The sequence below is a fragment of the Lichenostomus cassidix genome, chromosome 1Aa, assembly GCF_008360975.1.
Source record: "Lichenostomus cassidix isolate B80296 chromosome 1Aa, HeHo_3.0, whole genome shotgun sequence".
Taxonomy (NCBI): domain Eukaryota; kingdom Metazoa; phylum Chordata; class Aves; order Passeriformes; family Meliphagidae; genus Lichenostomus; species Lichenostomus cassidix.
The window spans coordinates 19300447-19311763 of record NC_139480.1 but is presented as its reverse complement, the minus strand read 5'-3'; the positions used below and the strand labels follow the sequence as shown (position 1 = coordinate 19311763).

General features: G+C 43.2%; 1 protein-coding gene across 1 annotated transcript in view; it reads left to right on the top strand.

Moving 5' to 3' along the window:
• Positions 1-1386: 1386 nt before the first annotated feature.
• MAPK11 (mitogen-activated protein kinase 11) overlaps positions 1387-11317 on the top strand; it is a 31446-nt gene continuing 21515 nt past the window's right edge. The window contains exon 1 of the mRNA XM_085041813.1: positions 1387-1717. Within this exon, the coding sequence (XP_084897939.1) occupies positions 1605-1717 (113 nt within the window). The 5' untranslated portion in view covers positions 1387-1604. The remainder of the gene's footprint in view (positions 1718-11317) is intronic.

Here is an 11317-nt window from a genome sequence, read left to right as displayed (position 1 = left end):
GTGCACTGTTATTAAGTTTTTAAAACTCCATACAGTGGTGCTGAGAAAAATAAGACAAATTAATGTATTGTTGGATTTTTCACACTTTTCACTTCCTTCAAGCACTATACTCTCAGCATAATTCAAGTGGGACCAAGGACCAGTCTGGAGAGAACTGGAGAGGTTTGCTGCAATAGAGCAGGGTAGAAGTGAGAACTATACTATTGCTTTAGGAGCACTTAGTACCCTTTGAGTGGATGGCTGGAGATAAATGGCTGTAGTATCATTCATAGTATCATTCATTTATTTTTTATTTGAAATGCACCCAGCAAATGCCAAATTGCTGGTGCTGTTCACTTGAACAGTCCTAGCATGGAAGTCCTGTCATGCAACATGAGCTGAGGTTTCAGAGCTAGAACTTGAACCATCCAGCGTTTGGAGCATCCATAACACTCATCTTCTGTCTCATTGTGCTCACAACTATTCAAGCATATGTGTTCTCTACACTCGCGTTATGTCCTGGCACAAACTGAGCAGCTATTTGTCAAAGTGAGCTGCAATCCATGGTAGAGAAATGTAGTGGATTTACATGAGGGTTCTGAAAAGAGGGGATTGATTATATGAGGGTTCTGAAAAGTGAGTTCCACAGTGATTCAAAGGCAGGTGTAAAGCAATCCCAACACACTGAATCTATGCAAACAGGCTACATACAAGTCACTTAGAGGTGCTCAAGGAAGCTTAAGAAGCCATGGAAGGAAATAATACATAAATATACTGGTAACATTGCAGTAGTCTTGCAATGATTCCAGAGGTCACTGAGATATTGTATAAGGTAGATTTTGGAGAGAAGAAAAAGGCAGTAAAGAAGTCAGAGAACCTTTAACTGGTGCATGAATTTTGGAGTTAAAAAGTTTTCAAGATTATCTGTTATCTTGAGGGCTCGAGTCTTCCTTGATGAAAAGGAAGAGGACTCAGACGCAGGAGTCAATGCGGTAAGGGGAAATTGGAGGCACCAGAGGACTGCCAGAAAATCCCAGACCTGCATCAGTGAGCGGGTGCCGCGCTGGCCCCACGGGCGATCCCGGAGCAGGGTCACCGCCGCCGTCGCCGCAGCCCGAGCTGGGGGAGGGGGGGAGCCTGGCGGACCGAGGGGAGCTGCAGGTGACCGTGGCAAAGCAAGAAAGGTGCCAGCAAGGCTTTACAAAGCCCGAGAGACGCCAGGGGAAGGGCGGAATGACCGGGTCCGGCGGGGAGAGGAGGCGGTGGCGCGGCCCTTTCCCGCACATTCGGGCAGGAGCTGCCGATGCGGCGAGGCCGCCGCTCTGGTCCGTCACCGCCCCGGCTGCGATGCTCCGGGGCGGGATCGGCGCTTCGCCACTCCCCGCAACCCCCCGGGTGGCCCCGCGGGAAGGCACCGGGCGCCGCTCTGGGGCTCCTGCGCCCCTTCTCCGAGCGCCCCTCGTCCCCACCCGGGCTCCCCCGGCCGCTGCCCCCACCCTCTCGGCCTCCGCCTTCCCCTCCCCTTCCCCTCCCGGTCCCTCCTCCCCGCCGGCGCCGGCCGTGCTCGCCTCGGCTGAGGGGCGGCTGCCGCTGCTGCTGCCGCTGCCGGCGGCGGCTCCGGGAAAATGTCCGAGCGCGGAGGCTTCTACCGGCAGGAGCTGAACAAGACGGTGTGGGAGGTGCCCCAGCGCTACCAGAACCTCACCCCCGTCGGCTCCGGCGCCTACGGTTCCGTCTGGTAGGTGCGGGGCGGCGGCAGAGGGGCCGGGAGCCGGCAGGTGCAGCCGGCGGGCGGCGAGGACGGACAATGCCGGGCAGGCAGGATCCCCGCGCCGCGCCGGGGGTCGTGTGCGGGGAGCGGGGGGCCCGGCGGCGGCGGCGGGGCGGGGGCGTGTCCGCCGGGCACCGGTGTGAGCGGCGCCGGAGCTCCCGCCCCGCTGCCCCGGCCGGCGGCCCCGCGGGGCCGGGCATGCCGCGCCGTCACCCGGGCAACCGCGCCCGCCGCCGCCCCGGGGCGGCCCCTGCCCGCCCTCCCGCCGCTGCTGCCCCGGGGCCGTCCCCCGGGCCGGCGGCACCGAGTGACCGCCAGCGCCGAGTGACCGCCCGCCGCGGGGCCGCTGCCGGCCGGTGCTGCTCCCGCCGGAGGGAGAATTGCCCCGAAGCCGGGAATCGTGCACAGTCATGGCGGTTCCGAGCGCGGAGCACGGCAGGGGCGGCGGGGCTGGGCGAGGGCTGTCGGAGCGGGGCTGTCGGAGCGGGGCTCCCCGGCGGCCCTTCCCAGCCGGGGGATGTAGCGGGACATCCCGCAAGGCCCCGGGGCATCAGCGGCCGGGGAAGAGCTCTGTCCGCCAAGACAATGGCAGCAGCCCCCGGAGCGGGCAGGCTGAAGAAGGAGACGAGGGGCTCACGCCGTGCTTTCGGGGCAATCGCAAATTAGGGCAGATTGCCGCCCCACGGCTTCTGCAGCTTGAGGCTGTAGAAGTGTTTGCCACGTATTGTCATAAAACGTTTCTCTTTCTTTGATAATTCCGACGTCAGGTTTGCACTCTCGGGAACTCCCAGTGCAGGTTGGGCTGTTACTTTGATATTTGATGCACACTTTACTACGCTTGTAAAAGCTCTGAATCAATTTTTGGAAATAATAGTGGCATTCAAGGGGGTTTTGGAAAAGGGATGTGTTTCTTTTGTAAGCTGGGTAAGTGCAATTATGTAAAACAATCCATAATGGGCCTTTAAATAAAAGTACTAAAAAAAATTCTTTAGAACTTAACTTTTTGTCATGCTCTAAATCAATGCAGTCGTTCTCACTTTTTCTCTCTTCACCGTAAGATACCAGAGAACATTTATGGAGTTTTGTATTAGTTGCTTCTTTCTCTAGCTCTGTGAAATGTCCAAGTTTACACCTAAGCTAGGAGTATGCATTTAAAAAAACCTCCAACAATCAGCAGAAACAATCAGGACTAGTCTGAAGTACCTTTGAATTCCTCTCTTTTTTATTTCTAATCTATGCTTGCACCGGGGAGGTCTAGGCAAATATTATGTGATACCTGTCATTGTAATTAAGCATGTGATGAACTGCTATGAGTAGTTCCACAAGGACCTAATTTATTTACGCTATAAAAATCTTAGTTTGTAAAATAGAAGAGGAGAAAGTAAACTAAGAGTTGGATATACTGTGGCAGAGTAACTAGTTTTGTGTTCCAATTGGAACTCCATTTCTGGTTATTTTCCCTATTTATGCTGACATAGTTTTGAGGGGAAGACCTACTTTGCTGCATTTTGTAATGAGATGTCAAGACTTTAGAGAAATTGCAAAGGATATGAAAACATGTCGTGGTTCACTTGCAGCACAGCTGGTGCTTTGGTTTTTTAAACTGTCTGCAAAGCCAAGGAAATCCTAGTAATTTTCATCAATTGCAAAGCCTAGGAACTGAGATGTAAAATGGAGACTGGAAGATGCTATAAGAAAGGTTTACTCTAAAATAGACATTTAAAAATAGAATATAGCAATAAAATACTGCTCTATATTAATAGCCTTGTTAACATCAATGAACTAAAAACCCAAACAGAAGCCTGAATGTGAGGAAAAGGTATGCATCTCTTTGAGAAAAGCCATCTATTTTTAGTGTCTATTGAAATTGATTTTTTTTCTGTCTGTGTGCATGTGCTTTACCCAGGAGACCTATGAGATGTAGCCATTCCCTTGAGTTATATGCTATATTGCTTTTGTGAGTAATTGTACTCCTATTCAGTAAAATACCTAAAAACATATTCAAGTCTTACAGAAACTACTGGAATTACACAAATTCTTAAGTGCTTTGATGAATAGAAGCCAAGGTCCTGAACTCCAAACACTGGCTTTAGAATGAGAACTGAGTTGTAACAAATTTTTTCTACCTCAGTGAAACTCTTCTCTAGTTTTACCCTATTCTTTTTTTTACCATAAATTATTGATCATATCCAGTAGACTTGGATAACTGAATTGATATCTGGTAATCAGAAACATATCATAAATACTTGCATCTAAGCATCGTTTGCTGGCAGCTCAAAAATCAAAGAACAGTTTGTGTCAGGAGGCTGTGTTTTGGCCCAATTTAATAATATTTCATAAATGTAGTAGAGTTCGTGTTTGAGTTAGTTGCAGATTTATCAAATATGCTGTGGAGATATTACTGGTTTAAAACAAATTCACTTATAAAGAGATATCTGTGCCAAGCACAGTGCTTTCCCATTTGGGGTTTTTTTGTTTGTTTGTTTTTATTTAGATGTGGAATAGATATGAAAACCAAATCTTCCCTAACATAAAGAGCTCTAATGCTTTCTCACCTTTTAAATGACATATCACAAAGAACATTTGTATTTGGAAATCCTCCCAACTCAGCTGCACTGCCAAGTGGAGTTGCACTTTAGCATCTATGTGAATCACAGAGAGAACTGTGAGGTCTTTCCCTCAAGTACCTAGTCCTTGCAATACTTCCTGTGTTATTCCTGTACTTTAGTTTTGTGCAAGACTTCCTTTTACCTGGACTTTCTCTTATGGCCATTCAAGCCCATGAATGTTCTGTTATTTGCCGCTGTCTGATTTTTTTAAGTTTTAGAAAAAAAATTTAAAGCCCTGGAGAAGTGGGGGGTCGGGGATGTAGAAGTTTAGTTACATGTAAAATTATCATTGCATTTTCAACAGTACATTTTAGTTAATTTCTCTTTTTTCTAGGGGTTGTTTTTTATTAGCAAATATCAAATTTACATGCACAACTGATTTGGTTTGGAGTTATTTTCTTTTTTGTGCTATAGCTTTGCCTATCAAGTTGGGTGGTTTTTTATTATTTGACAATTATTTTTACTTTCTCAAACTAAAACTTCATTAAATGTAAAGTTTTCTTGAAAAATGCATTTTCAGTGTCTACCCTCAGAGTTGTATTTACTTCTCCCAGAAGTCAAAGAGCAGGTTGACTCTTAAGGGACTAGACACTGGATCTGCTAATTGAGAGTTTTGTAGCGTTTAAGTTAAATTAAGCCATTTAGATGGGAAGCAAGCTATTTTACTTTCACAAGGTAATCCAAATCTACAACCCTTTGTTTTCAGTTCTAGAGAAAAGAGGCTATGTCTCAGCTCAAACTGATTTTTAAGTTCTTGTTCCTTGTGACTCTGCTTTTTAAAGCAAGAATTCTGGCTGTGTTTGGGTTTTCCAACTGTCCCGGTGCTTATAAAACAGGATGTTTAGCCTGGAGCATCTGTGCTTTCCAGCTGTGTTGCCCTGGTAGTTCCACTGTGGTTTGGTACCTGACCACCTTTTCCTCTGGGAGATGGCATTGCTACCTGCTTGAGAAAGAGCTCATTTTTTAAAAAGGCTTCTTCTTATATCAGAAATGATATAACATGTATAGATTTTTTGTTTCCCGTTGTTTGGGGGTTTTTTTAAAGCCTGTAGGCCTCTTTTTATGCCAGCTTTTGAAAATTGTCTTCTAACCTGTTTAGTGTTATTTTTGCCTGGGAGGAATTGACGGCATTCTGCAGCATGCTGTCTCTGATCTCTCCTTGTATGCCATTAGCATATTGCAGGCTCTGTGTTCTGCCTTCTTTGGAAAGAACAGACCTTGCAAGATGAACCAAACTGAGCTCAGAGTTTCCTCCCAACCATAAACTCCAGCACTGTTTTTTCAGTGTCTGTTGGCATCAATAGTACTTACATTTAGTCTCTCTTGATTTTAAGACTGTGCAATGCCTAACACTAGCTCAGGTGACCTAACACATTTTTAAGGAGAGACTTGCTAAGTCAGAGTGTAATGGCACCGGCCTCAGTTCAAAAAAAGCAGGAAAGCAAAGCCTGCCTTAAGTCATTTACATGGTGCAACACTTCATCCTTCTATCCTTTAAACCTCAAGCACATGCTTAGGATTCATTAGGATTTTGCCCTGCCTAATTTTGGGTAAAAATGGGGGAAAGTGGATGATGTTTAGGCTACAGTTTTGTTTTGAGGAAGTACAAGAGGAAAAATAGAAGCAGAAGGCTTTAATCTTGAAGTTTAACCCCTTCTTTCCTGCCATCCACCCCATTCTGTGCTTCTGGTTAGATGGTGCTCACAAATGTTTTGGGAGCGTTAACTTGCCATACTAGAACGTAGCATTGCTGATACCATCCTTTTCACATTGAGGAACTCTAAGAAGATGCTAAGATAACTCAGTAGCATGTGAGGGTTTTTAGAAGCTGACATCAACTGACTTTAGCTGAGAAAGAGAAAAATTCCTTCATCCAAGATTGTACTTGATGATTTCCGTTTGGTTTTTTTTAAGTATCTATTTACTTAGCTGTAGTGATACTAAGTGTATGATTTCAACTGTAAGATCAGGTTACTAGAGTTATGGTGTGCATCACCATAACACTGCATGCTACTTTAAATAGTAAATGCTGAGGTGAACTTCTAGGGTAGTAGTAACACACAACTGCTGTATGTAAATACAGCTGGAAACTGAAGATGATATGGATCTTTACAGGCTAAATGCACAATGCCAGGCACATGTAGATTTCAGTGGAGTCATTTGGACTTCTAAGTCTTTTGTTTCCGATGCAAATACAGAGGCTGAACTTCATCTTAAAAATGGTTATATTTATTGGAAACTTTTCACACAATGTTGTTAAAATACTGCTTTCCAAGCCCTGCAAGGGGTTGTCTATTTTTTGTATGCATCATTCAGAAGGAAAGTATTGAAGCCTTTCATTAGTTTTGCAGATATTTACAATGGGCATATTCAAGCACTTGCATGAAAGCTGAGATGAAGGCTGATATGAGAGGTCAGTCAGAGGCAGGACACCTCTTAAAAGTCAGTATATGTATAACAATACTTAGAAACAAGGCCTTGAAGGTGAGGTTGCAACAGAGAGGAGAGCTAAATAAAAGGATTTGCCTGGTCAATATTACAGATTCGAAGGAGGATCTTTGCAGTATTGGTGGAGTGAATGGATGAAAATAAGTGAAGCAAAAAAATATGTAGGAGAGTGAAAAAGACCCTCAGAGGAGCATAAAGAAATAGCCATAAGAAATGAAGACACAGTGAGATTTGCAGCTACAAAGCCAAGGAAAGTCACAAATTAAAAATTTTTGTGAGAGATACATGAAGGAAGATGGAAGGGTGTTTCTGAGCACTGGCTGGGGAGACATCACAAGAGAGTTTGTTGAGAGTGTGTTTTGGGAGTGCTAGGGTGGAATGCAGATTGCTTGTCATTCCTTTGTCTGGTTTTATCCTGAATATTTACTAGCTGGAACAGTGTAGTTAACAGACTTGGGAAAGGAAAGGGAAATGACATGGTAATTAGCGGAGTCAAGGTCCCTATTTTAAATGAGAATGTCTAAGAACACTTTTAATGAAGGAGGTGTTTGTGGAAAAGGGTGAAAAAGTCTGAGAATTGCTATGACAGAAATTTCTGTGTAGGGTGCTGTCACTAAGCCTGTGGAGTAGTTTGAGAGCAGATGACATCTGAGCGTGTCAGACACGTGGGGAAGGGAGATAGAGGGATTTGTAGGAAAGGTGAAGAAAAGACAAGGTTAAGAAGTGGAGAACACCACTTTGTATTGTGCAGGTTTTCTTTCAAAGGGAATTAATGAGATCTTTTTAGAGAAAGGGGAGGTATGAGATGGGAGAGAGACAAGAAGCAAGAGGTGAACCAGTTGTAGCAGAAAGGCAGCAAGGGTCATGGAGTGGCTGTAAGAATACATTACAGAGGGTATTCTCTGCAGAAGGCCTCCTCCATCCTTACTTCAATATATTTTTTTATGATACATACCTTCCTGACTACATGAGGCAGCAGTGGCATAGCTGCCTCCTTTCCTGTCCTGCTGTCAGCAATGACTTCAGTTGGCTAGAGCACACAGTCCCTGTCCCAGAGACCTGAAAGTCTTAGGGCCTGGTTGCTTGTTTCAGTACAGCTTCCCAAGGAGCTGTTTGCAATTTTAGAACCTATTAGTTGGTTGGTACCAAAAATACAATATCTTACTTCTGCCCATACAGTCAGGAAGGGAGGGGACATTTCAAAACCCCTACATGACCTGGGAATAAATTGCTACCATTTTATGTTTTGGCTGTTGTAGAGAGAGGAAACAGGAAATGTGAACGAGAAGTGGGGGGAGGAATAGGAAAAAGAAAGACAAAATATAAGTGAGATTTTGTCTGTATAGGTTTGTGTAATGTTTTTGAAAGCACTGATATTTTTCATGTTAGACTTTATATCCAGATTAACCACAAGCATTTCTAGCTGAAGCTTTGAAGCCCAAAATGTGTAACTACCTGTCAGTCTTCTTTTTATGAAAGGCTGAATGGAACACATTTGTCATTAGCAGTGTACTGGCTTAGTGGCAGCTGTCTGATATTCTTGTTTACATACTGGCATTGGGCTTAGGCTGTCTAAACGACATGATTATTTTAGTATCCATGAGCTGGTTGCACATGCTGTGGATTTTTCTCACAACCATGATTTTAAGTGCATCATTCCCGCTGATATAAGCTGTACTGTCTGTAGCTTCACCTAAAAAAGTGTGACTGCTCCTCTGTAAAGTTATTTAAATGTTTAAGTCACTGTGGAGGCACAGGAAACAGATCAGAGAATAAAAAATGGCTTGTGGATTTGGAGGCTGATACAGCACTTTTATGATCACATTGTTACACTGAAAGAAAACTGATAATGTATTCACGTAAACATGTGGAGAGCAATTATTTTTTAGTATTTTTCAGTGTCTGCTTAAAACAAAAAAAACCCAACATCTTTTTATGTTGGTTTTGGAACAATTATGTTGCATATATAAGAGATATTTTGTGGGTTTATGTTTAGATTTAAGGGTAAATTATCTGAGATAATTAAAAGTCATTCTACTAAAACCAAAACAATTGGTTCTAGTGCTCAGCCTGGTGTGTTGGAATAATATCCAAGTGAGGGGATATAATTTTTACAGTACAATAAGCTGTCATCCTCAAGCAAGTGGGTTTTTTTGTCTAATGAGAAGATTAACATGTAGTTTCAGAGCTTCCCATTACTCATCCTCTCACGTTTTTTCTTGCTACGTTTTTTCTTTATGGTTTCCTTTTGATGCACATATATGTTGTGATTTGTGTGGCTTAGCAAACAAACCTTACAGCTAGCTCTTAAAAGAGTGAAAATCACCAACATGAACTTGCAAAACAGCAACAAAACTTCTACAAAGAAGAAACAAATGAAGAAATGAACTGGATTTACTTTACTGCTTAACTTAAAATGGCTGTGGGTAGCTGTTTTCTGTTCTCTTGCTCCACTGCCAATAGCTGTTATGGTCCATTTTCTGGTATTGGATGGATGCTGTGTGTGCTTTTTTTCAAGACTACTCCATATCTCAATAAAACGTAGCTTTTTATTTACATTAAAAAAAAATAAAAATTTGTATTTAAAAAAGGAAGAGCAAGATCCTGGAGAAGACCCAAAAGACAAAGTCACAAACTAAACCTTGCAAACAGAAACCAAAATCCAGGGTATTCATGTGATGACTTTCTTTCATTTATATGACATTCATGAGAAGTGTAGAAAAGGGTTGTTATTCACTGTAGCTGTAGGAACCCAAATTACATGAAATTACTAGAAAATGTCCTGGGGCAAAGTTTCTGTAGTTACTCTTTTCTGTCTTACTTGCCATGCTTGGTGCAATAAGGGCTGCCTCCCTCAGTGATGAGGTTATCTGTGTTGACTCTTCATCAGTTCTTTCCCCTTCAATACCTGCTCATGGAGACCCTTCTGCTGCTGTTACTTGTTTTTCTCAGAAATTCAGGATCTTACAAATTAAAAGGACATCTCTGCACAAGGAAGTTCATGTCTCCACCAATGGAAGGAGTTGGTGTGTACTTTAAAGGGTGCAGAGGTCTGCAGATAACAACTCAAAATTGTGAATCTGTGTTTAGAGCATGTATTGTGTTTTGGGTTTATTCTTTTTGTTTTTTCTTTTTCTTGTCTATCTCTTAACATTTACACGTAATGGGGAATTTTCACATGTTCTGGAGGAATGTGACCCAGAGAAGGAAAGAAGCTTGTGCTGCACTTGAAGAAACACAAGTAGATTCCTGGAACAATATGGGGAAACGCCAGACCCAGTATCACTGTCATATGTGCTGTGTACAGCATTCTCTCCAAGTTTTGGTATAGTGTGTCCAGCCAGTTGTCAGACTTCTGATGATGTAATGTAACAGCCTCACAAGCGAAGACACTGAATCACATTAAAAAAAATTTGAAAAGTTAGTCTGGTTTTTGTACCTAACCCCAAATCAGCCACTTAGATTATATATACCTAATTATTTTGTACAGCTATAATGCTTGTGAAAGACTTTGTAGACAGTCAAAACCTTGCAGTTATCCAGAGTGATGGGGATGGAATGCTGATGGGGATGGAATATTGGCTGAAGTGGTAACCTACAGCAAATGGGAATGTTGCTGGAGGCACAAGTCTGGCACCACATAAAACCAGCTTTGGGTCATGCCTTCATTCTGCATCAGCTACACCTGAGCTGGCTCCAGGAATGAAGAGAACTCGTAGACCAAACACTGCATTCAAGATGAACTTTTCCCAAGCACTGTGGGTAGTGCTGTGCCTAGCTAATAAGCCCTCTCTGAGCCCAAAGCATTAGGAATTTCAGGGACTGGCTGTAGTTCAAGGGGACCAGCTGATTCTGGGAAAGATTCTTCCTGCATTCAAGACTGGATACAGGAGTTTAACTAAATAGGAACTGAAGTTTTACTAAATAGGATACAAGCTGTCTCCATGTGTGGTTTGTTAGATCAGACTCCTACAAACAGCCCTCCAACTGCTGAAGCAAATTTGATCTCAAAGGCTAAGTAGCCATGGGTGAATAATGTGCTTCTAGTCCCAAAATCCCTGAGGGGTTGGAGCAGCCTGCATACATGAATGGCCTGTCTGTCCAGTTTTACTGCTCTGCAACCTTAGAGGATAAACTCCGTGGATACTAGGGATATTACTGTATGTACAGCCATAGTTAAAAGCATCAGCTACCAAAATCCGTGTCCCATCAAAAGTTATAAAATTGTCTCAAGGTTATTAAAATCCCAGGCTTTCTGTGTCTTGAGTTTTTGTATTGCAAAAATTATGTTCAAACTTTTCTCTGAAATCTGAAGAACTGGGAGGATGTGGATATAAATAAAAGTTGATATTTCATCTAGTGGAACTTCAATAGGCTTATTAAATATAGGAGTTGACAACACTAAAAAGGTGGGTCTAATTTAAGCAACGATTGAAAATCACACTAAACGAAAGTCTCTAATCTGTGTGAAAATGATGTCATCCCAGCAGAGTAATGGCTTTTTATCCTT